A 20343-nucleotide genomic window follows, 5' to 3' on the forward strand; every position below is an offset into this window, starting at 1 on the left:
AACATTTTTCACTAAATTGTTTAGAAGATGATTATGAATAATCTAGTTATTGTTAAATGTGTCTAAATAATACATAACTAATGAATAATATGCTTTATTTGCGTCATTTCCCCTCTCTAAAAAGGTATGGGCAAGTGTCCCGCACCTTATGGGCAAGTGTCCCACCGGTTGGGGAGACTTGAATCAAAACTCATTTTTTATTACAACTTAGTTTACTATCTTCTCCTTGCAACTTTTATTTTCAGAATAGTATAAAATCTTAGCCAGATAATAAGGCTTCCATATGGTGTAGATCTTAAAGCTCTCCAGGTCACTGATCAGATTTTATAGAGTTTTTAGTAAAAAGCGGTTCAAGTCTCCCGGACTCCCCCTTCTAAATACCAACAGCTACGTACGAAACAAACTCACTGTTTTTAACTCGCTTTTATTACTTCATTTATGTTTGTATGCTTGTATGTTTTTGACCCACTTTAAGCAGACAGATTTAATTCGAACTTTGTGAAGTATTATAAGAAGGAATGTTTTGATGCTTCACACTTAAATAGCTGATCGGATCACAGAGTACATAATTTGTAAAATTGAATGAGTCTATAATCAACATTAGTATAGGTAGGTATACCTAGACTACCTAAGCAAATAAATCTGAGTTATTACAGAATTATAAAAGCTCATAGTATGTATTAAATTGTTTATTAGCTGGGTCCACACCGGCCGATCCACCGCGATCCGATCGCGCGCGGCAGGCGCGCGATCCAAAGATGCGGGCGGTGTAGACGTGCCGCGCGCGATCCATGCACGCGTTTTGCCGCGCGCGATCCCTACCTCGTGCGATCCGTTAGCGGGCGGTTTTTGTACCCGCTTCAAAGGTGCCTCAGTTGCGTGATGCGCGCGGTGTGGACGGTTGTGATGGATCGCGCGATCCACCTCACCATGGACATCTCAGAAAGTCGAATATCTCAAATTGAATAGCATTCATTCTTGCAAAATTGTGTTCCACTTCATCTGAAACTAACTCTGCGTACAGCTGAGTCCCAGATTCCAATCGATTTTTGTAAAGTTGTTTCACCCAAAACCGTCGATTTCTTTTTTTTTTATTTTTTGCGCAAACATTTCAGTATAATAAAAGTTACTGCTGCAACGGCAAGACGCCGCCGTTGTACGTGTGACTCCATATCGTACAAGAGTTAGACTGGCTGAATCACGGATCGCCTTAGGATCACTTGGAGCGCATATTTTGGATCGCAAGTTTTTAAAGTGGATCGCGGATCGCGGGATCACTGGATCGGCCGGTGTGGACCCAGCTATTAAATATATTACGATAATAAGCCAAATGTTAAAACCAACCATCTAAGTAATTTTACATTTAATTTTCTTTACACAACACCGTGCAAGTACAGTAAACTTTATCAGCGCTTGATAAAGGAGTTGTCATAAAATAATTTATTTTTAACGTTATTTCTCACGACTGTATGCTAACTAATATAACACGTACATATGTTTAAGAAAGTGCTATGGACATTATTATATTATTATAAAACTAGATTTCCGCCCGCGGCTTCGCCCGCGTTTTCAAAGGAAACCCACACAGTTCCCGTTCCCGTGGGATTTCCGGGATAAAACCTATCCTATGTGTTAATCCAAGTTACCCTCTATATGTGTGCTAAATTTCATTGTAATCGGTTCAGTAGTTTTTACGTGAAAGAGTAACAAACATCCATACATCCATACTTACAAACTTTCGCCTTTATAATAGTATTAAGATTAAGATGGCAGTGTTTTTTTTACAATTATTTAAAGGGAAGTATAAAACAAAATAAAAACTAATATTAACCTTAATTTTTTGCCTATAATCTTTCGTGAGATAAATCTTATTTAACAAAATGAAATAGGTACTTTATCTCATGAGAAACTAAGAAGAATATACAGGTTATACCTAAGTAGATATGTTATTTGTTAATTTCTCATTAACACTAATATTATAAAGAGGAAAACTTTGTTTGTTTGATTGTAATGAATAGGCTCATAAACTACTGAACCGATTTTAAAAATTCTTTCACCATTCGAAAGCTACATTATCCACGAGTAATATTGGCTATACAAATATTATCACGCTAAGACCAACAGGAGCGGAGCCACGCGGGTGAAACCGCGCGGCACAGCTAGTTATTTATAATATGCAGGTTATTTTTTAAATTACACTTGGACTTTGATCTCTGAAATCATCTTCCTTGCAATCAGCACGTGCTCCTACGTAGCTGTAGGTGGGAATAACAATAAAATAAAATTAATTTTAAAGCATAACCTTAGCCATGTAGCAATTACTTGGGACAATTTTGACAACTGGTTTTTAAATCATTAAAAACTTTCTGGAATTGATGTTATCAGACAGGCTACACAACAGGGAAATGTCTATTATAGTTTTATCTTCAAAAATTGTTGTCCAGACGAGTTAAATAAACATTTAATAAGTTTCATCACCACTCTTAAATTGATCATGAAACATGTAATTTACAATAGAGATCAAATTATACTGGTAATTACTACGCACACAAGACAAGACGAATACATATTATATGATAAAATTGAGAATCCCCGTCGTTTTTTGGAAAAGAAGTCAAAAAATATTTATACCGAGACTGGTTTTCCAACTCGTAATTTAATTTTAATATTCATACAACAATGGTGAATCTTTAATCCATCAGTCCTCGGAATCACAGACACAATAGAAAATCTATTGTGTCGCGCCCCGATCGGGCCTTACGGTGGTCAATGGGTTAAAATCTTAATTAGTTGTGTAATATTTAAATCCCTTATCAAGTTTCATTTGGATGAGTCAGTTAATTATTCATTGACCTTCTAAGAAAGTATGAAGTAAATTACACACAGTTGTTGTTTAATTTAATTAATTTAAATACGTGGGTAATGTGAATTTTAACCATAAATATTACTATACTGCTATAAAAATATGTATGTCCATTAGGATTTATTTCATTAAAAGGTGACATTCGCAAATTATTTGATGTTCAATTAGTGGCCTAACTATTTAACAAATGGCAAAATTTAATAAAAAAGACCCAAACAGTACTAGCTACCTGTGTCTTTTTAGGGTTCCGTAGCCAAAATGGCAAAAACGGAACCCTTATAGTTTCGTCATGTCCGTCTGTCCGTCTGTCCGTCTGTCCGTCTGTCACAGCCGATTTACTCGGAAACTATAAGTACTACAGTGATGAAATTTGATGGGAATATGTGTTGTATGAACCGCTACAAAAATATGTCACTAAATAGTAAAAAAAAGAATTGGGGGTGGGGCCCCCCATACATGTAACTGAGGGATGAAATTTTTTTTTTCGATGTACATACCCGTGTGGGGTATCAATTGAAAGGTCTTTTAAAATGATATAAAGTTTTCTAAAAAACATTTTTCTTAAAGTGAACGGTTTTTGAGATATCAGCTCTCAAAGTCGTAAAAAGTATGTCCCCCCCCCTCTATTTTTATAACTACGGGGTATAAAATTCTAAAAAAAATAGAGGTGATGCATGCTAATTAACTCTTTCAACGATTTTTGGTTTGATCAAAGTATCTCTTATAGTTTTTGAGATAGGTTGATTTAACTGTAATTTATTATATTTGCTGCTACGGAACCCTTTGTGCGCGAGCCCGACTCGCACTTGGCCGGTTTTTTATTTTATGTATGTCACGCTCTGTAGCGTACACGGCTTTATGAACTTTAGTTTAAGCTTTTAGATTCATCATATGCCTAAGAAAGCCAAATTATAACTCATCTTCTTATATATAAAAATGAATCGCAAAATGTGTTGGTAAGCGCATAACTCGAGAACGGCTGAACCGATTTCGATAATTCTTTTTTTATTATATTCCTTGAAGTACGAGGATGGTTCTTATGTAGAGAAAACGTAAATATTATGTACCACGGGCGAAGCCGGGGCGGACCGCTAGTTATGTGATTTTAAAACATAATATGAAGCGACTAGTGAGGAATCTAGTAATGGCAACAATGAAAATCTTAGTTAATATTTTTCAATAATAACATATTTACAACCTCATTATAGAAGTAAGATTAATGATGATATTTCTAATACAAAGGCATATTATTTAATAAGCACTTCTAGGGAATTCTACAAGGTATATTATATTCAAATACAGCACGATACTACGACTCAATAAAGAGCGTGTGTGCCGAGCATACGTGTCAGGAGTGAAACTTCTTCAAAGATAACAATATCGTCGCCTTACTCCATGTCGTGACGGTATTGCCATGATGCGACCTTGAAATTTTACTCTCAACGCGCCAAGAAGTTTCATATCAACAAATTGTAACTTTAAATAATAAGGAAAAAGCTTTATTCATTTTTCTTCACTTTTTATCGTCATTAAAACTAAAAAAGGCTTAAAAAAATAATTTGGAAAATCCAAAAGTGCACGCCTCATAATTTTTTTTAATAAATATTTATTAATTATTATTTTTGTTTATTTAATAACAATTAAACCACATCGAATCAGACCCTGAAAAATGAAAGGGTTCTATTCCTGAGCATACTCAAGCGTAAGAGAAAAAAAAAGACTCGATTAGTAAAGTATTTCGGTCGCTATCGTGTTAACAAGAAAAAGGATCCGCACATACAGACACACGGACGTCCAAGACAGAACTTTTTTAAACTGTTTTTTAACTAGTTTAAATAACAAAAATGACATCAAAAATATCATGAACGTTAAAAATAGTGTTTTTTCTTAATATGTGTGTGTATGTATTATCTTACAAGTGCAATGTATGATACATAAAGACATTTTAAGTTTGAAAAATCAGATGTTTTGCGCGAAGTGACAGTAGTACCCACCTCAACGCTTCGCTTATGAGGCGTGCAAAAGACAGGTGTTGGTACATAACTTCTTCCCGATAATAATAGATAGTAAAATTAAACACGAAGAGGTTTTTTCCTTTAGTTTTACAAACTTAACTCACAAAAAATTGTTATTTTTTACATAGCCCATTCATCAATGAAGTCATCAACCAATAGGAGAAAAATGTACAAATTGCGCGGGAAAAACCGCGTCCTATCGACTCCCACGCACAAAATCACGAATACACACATACAGTGCCAAAGAACATAATATTATAAACACCCAAGTTGATAATCCTATATCATAACAAAGAAATTGGCGTTATTTTTTACTATTTTCAATAATAAATGTATAAATATAAGGGGGGCGAGGAACGCCGCGGGTTGATATGTATAGTAGGATACTAAAAGTCTAAAAGACCATTTAGAGCATAGGTACTTCAAGTGTATATTGATAAATAGCTTGTTATTATCATGATATCGGTCACGTATAAAACTAGTAGCATTGTAGATACTGAACCACTGTGAAAATTATATAAAAAAATTCACGCAATCAGCTTGTTCATAGGTACCAAGTTTATTATCAAGTTACCATTACACATTCATCTCTTCTCTAAATAAAAAATTCTCGTGTCATAATGTTAGTTACTATTATTACTCCTCCGATACCTACGGCTGGACCGATTGTCATGAAATTGTGTGCTCGAAGGACCATAAAGATGTACAGTTCGTACACCTGGGGATGCTGCTGATATAATAAAAACTAAGCTACTATGATAAAAATAATAGGCTTTAATATTGATATCTATGCTATGAGTTGCACACGTACGCGGTACGCGACGTTTTTAAGTGAACTAAACTATATGAAAATGAAAATGATGTTGCGCTCTGTATGTTTGCACCGTACAGGGTAGATGTCACAACGGTCAATATTTATTTTTTCATAACCCCCAGGAAGGCAGAGCAACGTTTGCCAGGTCAGCTCGTTTTCTATCTATCGAGGTCCGAGGAATAGGCTATATATCATCACGCTAAGACCAACAGGAGCGAACCACGCGGGTGAAACCGCGCGGCACAGCTATTAAAAAGTACAACCAGACTAACATACATTGCGGATGCTCCATCCATTAATCCTCTCATAATTATACAAAGGTACTTTCACTGTTACGAAAACTTCCAAACATGGGTAACTACATATAGATTGCATTGATTCGCATGTCTCTATAAGGATCTGCTTAGGTATGGGATATCCCGAGAAAAGGCTTCCTGTAATACTATATAGGAATTATTGAAAACGGGGTTTTATTCAAACACCTACTATCTTCTCTTATATATAAAAATGAATCGCAAAATGTGTTGGTAAGCGCATAACTCGAGAACGGCTGAACCGATTTCGATAATTCTTTTTTTATTTTCCTTGAAGTACGAGGATGGTTTTTATGTAGAGAAAACGTAAATATGTACCACGGGCGAAGCCGGGGCGGACCGCTAGTCTTATATATAAAAATGAATCGCAAAATGTGTTGGTAAGCGCATAACTCGAGAACGGCTGAACCGATTTCGATAATTCTTTTTTTATTATATTCCTTCAAGTACGAGGATGGTTTTTATGTAGAGAAAACGTAAATATGTACCACGGGCGAAGCCGAGGCGGACCGCTAGTCTTATATATAAAAATGAATCGCAAAATGTGTTGGTAAGCGCATAACTCGAGAACGGCTGAACCGATTTCGATAATTCTTTTTTTATTATATTCCTTGAAGTACGAGGATGGTTCTTATGTAGAGAAAACGTAAATATAATGTACCACGGGCGAAGCCGGGGCGGACCGCTAGTTATATATAAAAATGAATCGCAAAATGTGTTGGTAAGCGCATAACTCGAGAACGGCTGAACCGATTTCGATAATTCTTTTTTTATTATATTCCTTGAAGTACGAGGATGGTTCTTATGTAGAGAAAACGTAATTATGTACCACGGGCGAAGCCGGGGCGGACCGCTAGTACAATAATAAATGTACCTACCTAGAGATAAGATAATTTTATGTTCATATTAAAACCTTAAGTTAATTATTTATTCCTGAATATCTCATAACTCATAAGTAGGTATTATCATATGATGCATCTCTAAAAATTATATAAAATATTATCCAATAAGTTTTGCAATTTATCATTAATATATGAAAATAAAAGTAATAAACGTTTTTGCGCAATTAATTACTAAGTTACGAAATAATCTTATATAAATATGGAAGATGAATCTTTGCAATTTATTTTATCGTGATTTAGGAAACTTGAACAGCTCGGTTTGGAGCTGGTCCAAACTCCAAACCGAGCTGTTCAACCCACGTAACAAAAGTTCATTGGTAATAGGTAATTATAATAATCATATTTGTGATTGTAATTTGTAAGTAACATACATTATACATTCATGAAAATTAAAGCATGTGTTTTTTATGATAGACCTGGCATATTTATACACAGCTTCTTTTATACCAGACCCTGTAACAACACGGAAATTCAGTATGTATACCTAAAGAGGTATAATTAACGTCAATCTGCTGAAATTCAATAACTACAGTAAGTACTACTAATAAAAGAAACATTGAACATCGACGATAACTTTTGATTAAGTTTATCACACGTGACAAAAATATTTTAAAGGAAAATGAAGACTTTTGAACAATATCTATAATTACTGTATTAATTATAATCTGGAAAGATTACATTTATTGTTTTTAAGAAATTGAAACTACTGGACAAGTTACAAAAAAAAATTCCAGAGCTAATTTTTAAGAACAGAATACATTTTAATCTATACTAATATTATAAAGGAAGGTTTGTAATTATGTATGTATGTATGGTTTTCACGCATAAACTACTGGACCGATTTCAAAAATTCATTCACCATTAGAATTTTAGAAAGCTGTATCTTCACTGAGCAACATAGGCTATATTGCATTTTCAAAAAAATTTGAGATTAGACCTTACCAAAAATGCAATAATGTAACCCAAGGTGTAAAAAATTCCTTAATAAAAATTCTGTCATCGCTTGCGCTGCGGAATCTACCTATTCTTTGAAATCGTATTTCAATGATTTTGATGGTTCTTATGAAAAAAAAAACGTAAACATGTAGGTACCACGGGCGAAGCCGGAGCGTACCTACCGCTAGTACAATAATAATAATAAAAATTGTCAAATGCATCGTTAAACTTTTTTTCTTCATTAATGCAAATAAAATATACCCAATAGACATATTTAAACCATTTAAATTTGTACAAATATTTTAATGAGCTGCTAAGGTTCTGTAAACATGGCAATAAATGTCGTACCTACTTATTTCAAACTCCTTAGAATTAAAAAAAAATATGGTTTCCAAATAAGGTTTAATTAAGAGTAATTTTATTATAATAAATAACTTACATGTTACACCTGTTAACTATATAAGTTCCGACATAGTGACAAGATAGACATAATTTGAATATATATTGAAGATTTTAGAAGGTATAAATGGTATTTTCTCGCTGATTATATATCTATAAAGAGTTAAAAGTAATATAAATAAATCTCTAATTTATTATCCCGTTTTGGGTAGAACTGAATACGGAAAAGATACGTGAAAAAATAAATCAAAGTCTAGCGTAACAAGCTAAAAATTAAAAAGGCATGACTGCAAATTAACGTAGTAGAGATAATGATTATAGTTTATACCATTTCTATAAAACTTTAGCGATTGGTACTTCACTTTCAGTACATAATATAATACCAAAAATTATTTTTAAAGCACCTATTACCGATTTAACGATGCCTGATAATTGTGCATTTGGGCATCGGTAAAACGAAACACACGGGAATTCTTCCTAACTCTTAGGATCAAATTATATCTAGATATTTCTTAACTTTTTAATTATGTTTATAAATTGTCCTTCTTATATTTATAAATTACTAGAGGTCCGCCCCGGCTTCGCCCGTGGTACATATTTCGCAATAAAAGGTAGCCTATGTCCTATTTCGGGTATCAAAATATCTCCATACCAAATTTCATGCAAATTGGTTCAGTAGTTTAGGCGTGATTGAGTAATAGACAGACAGACAGAGTAACTTTCGCATTTATAATATAAGTATGGATTCTTAATGCTATAAACAATTACTTAGTTACAGCAATAAAATGTCTGTAATTTAACGTTTGCATTGTTTACAAACATTACTGTGGTACCTACCTAACTCAAAAATAGTTGTTAGTTTTTTTTTAATCGACGTCCAATTTTTTACTTGTCCCAAACAACAAGACAAATAATAGTAGGTACCCTAATTTAACCTCATTAAAATCAAATTATAACGCAGATATTTTGTCCAATTTTGAACAAACTTCCGTATAAAAATCATATCCGCATTCGTTGCAAACCTGTATAATGTACATATAGATATTTATACCTATATTTTTTCAAAAGCATCATTATAATACACTTGTTACACAGCAAGATTGCCAGTTAGAGCTGAGCCACTATAATTAGATCATACAGCTACTGATTACATGAAACCTGCAATTTACATATTTGTTATTTTAACATTTACGGGACGACTACGATACGATTATTGCTTTTGGGTAGTTTAGCGAGTGAACTGATCTAAAGTTCTCATACTTAAATGATGTTAATACCTACCCATCTATAATGGATTATTAATAAACATAAATAAGTATTTAGTTACAAATATTTTGTTAATTTTTGACATCAGGTAAACCTTTCTATTAAATATACAAGGGTTTTGTTATAAATATTGAGCGATTTATTTTGTTAAGATTTACCATTAGCGATCACACGTAAATAAATAACAATAAAACATTCGAGTATGACAAGATAAAGAATACACACTTAAAAATATAGAGTGGGCCCTTGTATTGTCATGTAATCATGCAATTTGTAAATCAAGGAATAGCCCGGTTTACACGCACACTCTTTACCGCGTGATTGAGTGCGCGGGATTGAACGGGGAAAAGCACGCGCGCGCAATCGCGAGGGATTGTTTTGTCACGTTTTTTACCCGACTGCCAAAGAAGGAGGGTAATGTTTTTCGAGTGTATGTAAGTATGTATGTATGTCTTTTCCTTTGTGACCACCTGTAGCCTAAACGGCTTGATGGATTTTGATGTATGAGGTATCGTTAGATTTGTCTTGATTACGGGAGTGTCATAGGATACATTTTATCCTAAAAGTCCCACGGGATAAAGACATAATAATATTTTTTCTAAATTTCCCTTTAAAAAAATATGTATGCGGTATCATTAGATTCATTTCAATCACTCTTTTTTTAGTGTGCAGTCGGGTATTTTGTTTTTTTAATAATTTACTTGTTTATGCACTTATTCTTTCGCGCGCGATTATTCGTGCGCCTTTGAGGAAAGAGGAAAGATTGTGCGTGTAAACGACAATCGCGCGCGATTGAACGAAGGAAAGCGTGGCGCGTTGGAGTGTGTGCGGAGTGGACGCGCATACTCGTTCTCTCTGTCATCGTTTAAATGCTCGCACTTTCCCGCGTGAAAGCCGAATCGCGCGCGATAGAGCGTGCGTGTAAACCGGGCTAATCTCTTATGTAAGTGCAAATAATATAAGTGTTTGGTGACACGATTTTATCTACGATTCAACTTTACAATACAGTAACGTTAAATGCCTTATTATCCATACTAATATTATAAATGCGAAAGTAACTCTGTCTGTCTGTCTGTTACTCAATCACGCCCTAACTACTGAACCAATTTGCATGAAATTTGGTTTAGAGATATTTTGATACCCGAGAAAGGACATAGGCTAATTTTTACCACGGGAAATAGGATAAGTATTATCCCGGAAATCCCACGGGAACGGGAACTATGAGGATTTTTCATTAACTGCGCGGGTGAAGCTGCGGGTGGAAAGCTAGTAGTCTATAATCTATATAATATTATGTATAGGTACTCTATAGTCTATTTTGTGCTCGTATTGCATAAAACTACATATTTCATTACCTAAGATGTAAAGATTCCAATGATGTATACGTAGCACCCTTACATAAAATGTATAATATAATATTATTCTCTATTGACTACATAACGGATAGTTCTTCGTAAAACTAATAGCTTTATAGCCAATAGATATGGATAAATTGCCATTCAACAAAAATAAAGTGAATTGAATCTATCGATAATAATGTAATAGACAGATATTCAAAGTGAGCATGCAAATGTGTTAATAAATCGAACAAATTGACGTCCTTTTAGACAATACATACTTATCAAGATATTAGTTATATTAAAACGTATTTAGTTATGTCGAAACATTTTAAGATTAAATTATTATTTTGGCAAAAAGAGGGCTACATAATACTTATACCTAATCAAAATTTTAATTTAAAATAACATAACAAAATACCAGTATGATTACGTCACAATCAGCAAGTGCATTATTGTTTTGGTCGGATGAAATGAAAACCGACCTTTATAAAAAATCGTTTGATATATCGATATCGCATCGTACGATATAAATAGCACAGATCATAAAAAAAGTACTGCGCGCTTCAAGTGTGAGCCCAACAGAAACCTGTTTAAAATCTAGCACGATTCCTAACACGAATCATAATTTGACATAACAGCGCACAATAGTGACTCTAATTGTAATTGCATACGACATAAAGTCGTGTGCACTTGTGACAAATCGGAAGACCTTTATATTTCACGGTTCGAAATAATTTAGGCTCAGAATTAATAAGACTTATAATGTATGTTTGAAATTCAATTAGCGTACTGTAAAACCTTCATAAAAGACTAAAATGTGTAAAATACTTGTACAAATAATTTTGTATCCAAGTTCGCGTATAATTATTAATGTATTCACTTACCTAGTTAAATATTATATTATATTCAGTAAACACATGAGAACTTTTACACGAAATAATAATTTTATTTTATTTGTACTTTTTACGACGACTTTTAATAAGTTTTAGGTTCATTTGTCATATAAGTTAAACCTAGTTTCTTTTATTTTACAAACTTTCTTCCGGCCTTCATCGATATTTTTTTTATTTAATATTGATGTGTTAATACGATGAACAGAGAATAATTAACTAATAATAATTACGAAACCATAAGAATAATTATTATGACGTTATCAACGTATTATCATTAATCAAAGTTAATTTCGGATTATAAGGATTCTTATAATGTCAATTATGTGACTTTATCTTGTTTGAATATATTGCACGCCTCATAAGCGAAGCGTTGAGGTGGGTACTACTGTCACTTCGCGCAAAACATCTGATTTTTCAAACTTAAAATGTCTTTATGTATCATACATTGCACTTGTAAGATAATACATACACACACATATTAAGAAAAAACACTATTTTTAACGTTCATGATATTTTTGATGTCATTTTTGTTATTTAAACTAGTTAAAAAACAGTTTAAAAAAGTTCTGTCTTGGACGTCCGTGTGTCTGTATGTGCGGATCCTTTTTCTTGTTAACACGATAGCGACCGAAATACTTTACTAATCGAGTCTTTTTTTTTCTCTTACGCTTGAGTATGCTCAGGAATAGAACCCTTTCATTTTTCAGGGTCTGATTCGATGTGGTTTTATTGTTATTAAATAAACAAAAATAATAATTAATAAATATTTATTTGGATTTTTCAAATTATTTTTTTAGTTTATTTGCTATCAAGTTCCTCTAAAACAGCTTGAGAGATATTTATGATAGTAGGTAAGGTCTGAAAAAAGGTCAGGAAACTTTTCTGTGTAGTATTTGTAAGAAGATTATTATGTGAACTCCTGCATTTGGTAAAGTTTAAATACGTTAATCACCATATTATGTAATGTTAAATGATGTTAATCACTCGTTTCTTTACTGAACCATCTAAACAAAAACAACAGAACAGTAAAAATAATTCACAAAATATCATGTGCGTAATCATTGCTATTTTGTATAGAACGACCGAACAATTTTGATAGTTTATTTTGCTTAATAAATCATAAGTTTTTGCTGCAATGACATAGGTACATACCTACTACATAGTACCTTGCTATAAAATATAATTTATATGAAATTGAAACAGTAACTAGCATTCGAAATTAGAATTTCGTGTATTAAATGGAAAATACGTAAAAATATTGCCCTTAGAAAATAATTTAAACCCAGTAGCCATAAGAAGGTTAAAGTCTAAACAATACAAGATACATTAGAGTTATCAATCAATGGAAAACCCTTGTCTTTCAATTTACATGAACTGACAATTAATAATCTATTGCAAAAAGAACGACCATTGTCATGTTGACGGATAGTTTAGCATTTATAATATCCACGATTGCTGTGTGGGAATTAAACACGCAATTCTAACATTTCCTCTGTTTTAACACTTTTAACTGATTTACGAAACGCACAATAATCTATACTAATATTATAAAGCTGAAGAGTTTGTTTGTTTGAACGCACTAATCTCGGGAACTACTGCTCCGATTTGCAAAATTCTTTCGGTGTTAGATAGTCCATTTATCGAGGAAGGCTATAGGCTATATATCATCACGCTAAAAGCCACAAGAGCGGAGCACTGCGGGTAAAACCGCGGAGCACAGCTAGTCCTTGATAAGTGTACAAAGTTTGAATTAAATCTGTCCGTTTAAACTGGAACAAAATCGAGTCTAGAGTCTGTTACATACATACATGTCGGTTAGATACAAACATACCGGTGAAGCTATAAACGCGTGTTAAAAATGTATCTTGCAGCTTGCTTTGTCTCTACAATCGCTGTTATCAAGTGATAACGTTTTATCTCAGCTTGTGTATCGTAAAGTGCATTAGGTATTATTCTTATGACAAGGGAGTGTCTTTACATGTCATTACGTTTATTCTAAGAACACGAGATGAACCTTTGTTTCTTCCTAATTTTGAGTTAAGTTTTTAGGTTCCTACTTGCGAAAAAAAATCTAATTTGATTGGTTTTTCTTGAAAACCACATAAAAACTAGTCTAAACGAATTAACCTCTTCACAAGGAATAATGAAATATGACATAACATTAATTAATTTAATGACTACTTCTTTTTACGATAAACAATGAGATTATGTTAGTTCTATTTGATTTATTACCATTCAAATGGTCCATTATGAGGTACGGGCATTAATTTTAAACAAAATACAAACGACAACCTGCTATCTAAGTCGATTACGCAAACGTGATTTATCTTATTCTCCGCTGCGTTCTCAAATGCACGGTAAATATTTGCTTCTACAAAGCGTATTGACAAGCCTTATAAAATGTTTTGTTCGCTGTGCACGGGCCGTATTATGACCTCTTATTCCCAGTCAGTTTACGCCGTGAATAAAACTGACTGGCAAATTCATGTTTATTCGGTTATTAGGTTATTGCGATCATAAAGGTAACTAATATGAATTTGCTAGTCAATTCAATTCACGGCGTAATCTGACTGGAAATACTGGCATTGAGAGGAGAGGATTCAATAACATGTTAGATGATGATCAAGATGTGTAATCCTACTAATATTATAAATGCGAAAGTTTGTTAGGATGGATCGATGTTTGTTACTCTTTCACGCAAATACTACGGAACCGATTACAATGAAATTTGGTATGTAGGTAGCTGAAGACACAGAATAAAACATAGGTTACGTTTTATCCCGGAAATCCCACGGGAACGGGAACTGTGCGGGTTTTTCTTTGAAAAGGCGAGCGAAGCCGCGGCAGAAATGTAATAAAAACGATATTTAGATGACATGAATCCAATCTATTGCTCAACTTGGATGCGTATTTGCATATCCGGTGCTATATTTTGCATAAATTTACTCTGACAAAATGTAACTCGGTCAACTCGAGGAATTAAAGAACAATGACGTTGAAGATACCTAAATGCTTTCTTTTGTAATTCTAAGGCCCTATTTCGAGTTTAAATAACAGGTAGGTAATAAAATGGTAGTAGATAAAAGAATGCTATCGATTATCATCCTTCCAAAAAACAAACGCACTTAACAACAGAATAATAATACATAGTACTAAAGTGTACCTAAATTGTTCACGCTAAAACAATATTGTCATAGTCTGTTGGCTATTAGAAATATTAATTGCAAGAAACATAAAATGATTCGAATTTTCTAGCTATGATTGGCAATCGATGAATAAAATAGTAATATTCAAATGCTTAATGGCTCCTTAGACCTCATTGTCTAATGCTTACTTATCTAGTAAATGATGATATGAGATATCCATGAGCGTATTTTTTCCAAATAAAATATTTTTTTGAACGAATATGGGTAAGTTCATGATACGTCATTAATGCGATTCAAATATTCTTAACATATCGTATTTAGTTACACAATTAAATGAATTTTTCAAATGGATAATTACGTATGTATTTTATGGAGCGTAGCGGGACAGCATAGTTAGAATGGTTGGGAATACAAAAGGAGTAACATTAAAAACATAAATAATTTAACATTACTAGTTAATTATTCTCGCCCTACTCCAGTAGTTTTCCTTAGTAATGATTACATTGCTTAGAATTTATGCTTAAATAACTATTCAATGTAGATCGATACCGTCGGTTGACCTTTAGTTTCCGGGTTAATATTATTTGCATACCTTTACAAAGGTAGAGCGTTACAAACATACCAGGTTTTCAGAACAGGTAAGCTTTCAGTTGCAGTATTAGGGCTTAGAACATTGTTTTGACATTGGTGTGTTACCTGATTGGTTTGCACGTCAATGACGATGTACGCCAGGTACACGATCTCTTCCTCGTCGGAACCGAGTGCGGCGCCCCCGAGTCCCGCAGTACGCACATGCAGTGCGCACACCCAGCCCCCGTTGATCATCGCGCCATGCAATGCTTCCACCGTCACACAACAGTCCACTTCGTCTAACAGTCACTATATCTCAGCTACAGTTCACACTTGCATACTAATTGCAATAACGGAATTCGCTCGTATCGACTAGCGACAGGTTCGCGCCGCACTATAGGGCCTCGCGACGTTCGGTAATGTCCAAAATTCACATTCAAGTTTGAGTCGGAACGCGTCGAAAGCACTTTTTAGAAACCTGACGGTTACTCAATGTAAAACAAGAACTTGCGTGCGGCGCGGGCGGCGTTTTACCGCTACTCGTCTACGTAAGCCGTTTCCGATCTATGTGAAAATCTGCAGCAAACTCATATCACGATTGTTCAAACCCAAAAAATCCACACCGAAGTTCGATGGCTGAATAGTTCTCGATTTGTTCGATTTTCAAATAGTTATGTGCACGCGCGCGATAGCACAGATAAAAGTCACTAAATCACTGATTCTACAATGATATAAAATGTAAACTTTGTTGTATTATGCGATTGTTACTTAATTTTGTAAAATAAAAATATAAAAGACAGGTCGACACGAGCGTGCCTGTCGGATCGCAGGATCGACTGTCGCTCGCAACTGGCTTGCCCCCCTGTTGACACTGCGCAGGTAAGCGCCGCCAGGTGAGTGATGCGACGTTGCCAAACCGCGCATTATCATTGATGATGAGATAGTCGCGTCACAGCGATTTTTACATCGACACAAAATAAAATGCTGACTTCACACTGACCGAAATTCACTTGATACAGTGTAAAGGATCGATGTACGGAAAATATTTGAAACATTGCAATAATGGAGGCCGTTGAAATGTTCATAATAGCAAAATAGATAGTAGATTGTGTTATAAACAACGATATACATTGCGGTTTCTGTTCTGCGGCCTTGTTAAGGTTATTGAGAGAAAGTGGTAGTTGACGTTGTTATTTATATAACACTATTTTTCTCATTGACCAACATGATTTATTAAAAATATTATTCCCAGTTGAATTTTTCGTTCCTAGTTTTCCAAGCTGAATTTTAAAGCTGTAAAAATATAAAATATATAGGTACACGGATAGGTACCTACCCACTTTACTAGTTCATTGATATTTCTTGCACATTTTCAGTTAAACATGTACCTAGATCTAAATACAATTTACATGTACAGGTATTAAAGCGTTCTTCACTGAAAAGGTCAATGTTATGCTAATGTAGGAAGATTCCAAGGACAAAATACTGTTAGGTATTTTGTTATTCCCGCATAAAAAGCTCAAATGTTAATTTTGATAAGGTATAAGACACCAACATAATATATAAACATACTGATTAAAGATGTAAATCATTGGATTACAGATATTTTAATGTTCTTTTTCCTTTAGCACCTGGTTTATGTTCAATATTAATTTGTTGGCATAGAGACAGAACTATTTTCTATATTATATAAATTGGTTAGGCAGAGCTTTTAGAACGGATAAAATATAATTCTTAATTCCTAATTTAAGAACTTTAAGCTATTGTTTATAACTGCAGCACTAATCATGCCCGCCTCCGCGCCACGTTTTCTCCCATTGGTCCAATGAACTGTAAAATCCAAGATGGACGCCCACATCTCGTATTACCGCATGTGACACAATAACATTCCTGGCGAATGGCTAACCTATATTCATTCATTCATATGTGATTTTCTTGATTAAAAAGATTGATACTGTTTAGCTATTAAACTTCTAATAGTAGAGCATGTTGCATAGATTATCATTATCAAGATCTTTGATCTTAGACTTTATCAAACTCAAACATTAATTATTTAATCAATAAGACTTCATATAGAAGCACTTTCGAATTATTAATATTTTTAACATTTACCACCGATTCGGAAAGCAGTATTTATGGAGAAGAACCGGCAAGAAACTCCATATACCTACTTACCTATATTATTCAGTAAGTAACTATTTCTACTATTCAACTACCTACAATAATTAAATTCTAGACCATTGTGATTAAATATGTAACATATGATATAATTCAGTTGGCAACTGCGCTAGCTGAATAACTGTCATTTTTTAAATAGGAAGGATTATAAATACTTTCAAGAGATATTACATTAACACTATACCTATAGCTTATATAGGTAGGTACCTAGGTATCCATTTAATGCTCTAAGCAAAATAAAAATCGTTTAGGAATCCATTACGACATTTCATCATTGAGATAATATTAATATGGAGCAGACACCACGAACAAAATCTGTGCGCCAAGCGCGGCGACGCGGGGCGCGCGAATGACGGCTAGACAGTCATAGATTATGCGATGTCACTGACTCACCGCTATAGAGGCGACACTTTGTTTCATTCTGTCTATTTTATTGGGTGCCACTCCTTACATGCACGTTGACTTGAAATTTTCTTTGTACTTACTTAATATTTATTTTAGGTATAAACTGACTTTACTACGCGGGGCTAACAATATCTGGCATACAATATAGGATGATGTAAATAGTGACGTCATATGGAATAATTTAATTTTTTTCGGGTTTTAGGTTCAGTCAGGGCTATGGGAAGTTTCATTCCTTACAAATTGAGCCTTTTTTAGAAAAAAAAAATAAAAGCCGTGTAAAAATTGTGTTTATTTAGTTCATCCTCAGAACATGTTCCCGGCTCAGAAATTTCTTGTATTGTTCCAGTACTATTGTAGCACACCTTCGGCTAAAATAAATATAATAATAATAATGTTAGTGATGGCTAAAATAATATTTTCTTCGTTATACAAATCCGTAAAATTTTATTATTACATATTACTAACATCAATACAAGGAACAGCAGACTTCTTTAGAAAACGCCTTCCCGCTTTTGTGGTATATTTATCCTCATCGCGAAAATGCAATGACCAGACGCAAGTTCTATCGGATGGTAACCAGGTTTCTTCACTGCGGTTGTTTTGGACAAATTTTACCCATTTTTCCCTTTCTTCACGGCCCAGACATGGAAACCTTGAATAGAAAAAATATTAATTACTTATCTCTGAACTAGCGGTCCGCCCCGGCTTCGCCCGTGGTACATATTTCGCAATAAAAAGTAGCCTATGTTCTTTCTCAGGGTCTAAAGATTGTCTGTGCCAAATTTCATCAAAATCGGTCCAGTAGTTTATGAGCCTATTCATTACAATCAAACAAACAAACAAAGTTTTCCTCTTTATAATATTAGTGCAGATAAATAAATAATAATTCAATTATACGTTCAAGTCAGTAGCTTATACAATATCAATTAAAAACTTGATTAAAATCAATTAACAAAAAAAAATTGGTGATTAAGTAATTGATTTTCATATTTCATGATTTCACCTTTTTTCAATTAACAACCAGTCTATGCTTTTCTAAATATGTAAAATTATTATTTTATACTATAAAAATATACGCCAGCAAATATTACTAACAACACTTATTTCATGCCCAATGTCATATCTTAAATTTTTAATCTATGACAAAATGTCACCCGCCAAAAATTTTGCTCTAACTAAGTTTTAAAAATTATTATCTAGTTACTTACTGATGAAAAGTTATTCCTTTGCACTTTTCCGTATTCTTTGTATTATTTGTGCAATATCGTAACACACACGTAGGCATATTTGATGCGTTTCACTTTAAAACAAATAAAAAATGAGCGTGACGTTCGCGCCAATGAGCGAGCAAGCGACTGAGTGCAGTTACGCCACATGACGTATGTTGAGTGGAACATAAGTGATGTAGGCGGTATCGTCTCCATATTAATATTATCTCAATGCATTTCATACATTCCTTTTGCGTTTTATGATGCATTCCATCATATTTTCACTTCATAATTCAACGCATGAAAACTTGTGATGTTTGATTTATCGTTTACTAGCGAGTAGCGGTCCGCCCCGGCTTCGCCCGTGGTACATGTTTACGTTTTCTCTACATAAGAACCATCCTCGTACTTCAAGGAATATAATAAAAAAAGAATTATCGAAATCGGTTCAGCCGTTCTCGAGTTATGCGCTTACCAACACATTTTGCGATTCATTTTTATATATAAGATTTAAGTTAATTTTAGATTAAGTTTAAGATATTTTATACAAAATGATGTCTCATCCCTGCATTATTTAGTTTTAAAGAATTACATACAAAATAAACTCTATGAAATACTAGACATCTAATAAATATCTACATTATTGTAATTTTATAAAATGAAAACACAATAAAGTTAATAAAATATCTATACGGAAACTTAAATATAGTACAAGCCAAAAAGGGAAAGATGCTTCTAATAAAATGTAATCAGCTGTTATATATATTTACCCGCGCTTGCATGATAACGATAGAGATAACATGAACAATAAGTAGTACGAAGGAGAGAGATGACAATAGTTCAATACTTTCGCAGTAATGTTAATGACTTTTCTCATAATATTCTAATCTCGTTGTTCTGATAAAATGTGATAATACTTTCGCAATAATAATCCTCAGGTGTTATAAAAATGGTTGAAAATGTTGTAAATATTGTTGCAGAATAGTTATAGAGGTACCTAGTAATCAATTGTAATAACATATTTACTTACTTATGTAATTTAATATAGGTAAGTACGGTCTACCTTTGGTTATTTATACCCATGGACGTCTTTT

The 20343-nt window shown here is 33.6% G+C and overlaps 1 protein-coding gene and 1 long non-coding RNA gene across 4 annotated transcripts in view; both read right to left on the reverse strand.

Annotated features, from left to right (window-relative positions):
- Nucleotides 1–16311, reverse strand: part of fus (epithelial splicing regulatory protein fusilli) — a 97583-nt gene extending 81272 nt beyond the window's left edge. For 2 of the 3 annotated variants that reach the window (XM_090116016.1, XM_090116015.1), the window contains exon 1: nucleotides 15585–16310. In XM_090116016.1, the coding sequence (XP_089972142.1) occupies nucleotides 15585–15713 (129 nt within the window). In that variant the 5' untranslated portion in view covers nucleotides 15714–16310. Of the gene's footprint in view, nucleotides 1–15584 lie in introns of all 3 variants that reach the window. The other variant, XM_090116014.1, reaches the window with a different exon arrangement.
- A 1621-nt stretch (nucleotides 16312–17932) lies between these two features.
- On the reverse strand, nucleotides 17933–19437 carry LOC149897660 (uncharacterized). The gene is made up of 3 exons (XR_016458179.1): nucleotides 19250–19437; nucleotides 18507–18693; nucleotides 17933–18409 (listed from the first exon to the last, which is right to left on the reverse strand). It is a non-coding gene; the product is annotated as an uncharacterized LOC149897660 (long non-coding RNA).
- Nucleotides 19438–20343: the final 906 nt, after the last annotated feature.

The sequence above is a fragment of the Colias eurytheme genome, chromosome 25, assembly GCF_061535395.1.
Source record: "Colias eurytheme isolate Ceu_HAF_F1 chromosome 25, ilColEury1 Martin Lab GWU primary, whole genome shotgun sequence".
Taxonomy (NCBI): domain Eukaryota; kingdom Metazoa; phylum Arthropoda; class Insecta; order Lepidoptera; family Pieridae; genus Colias; species Colias eurytheme.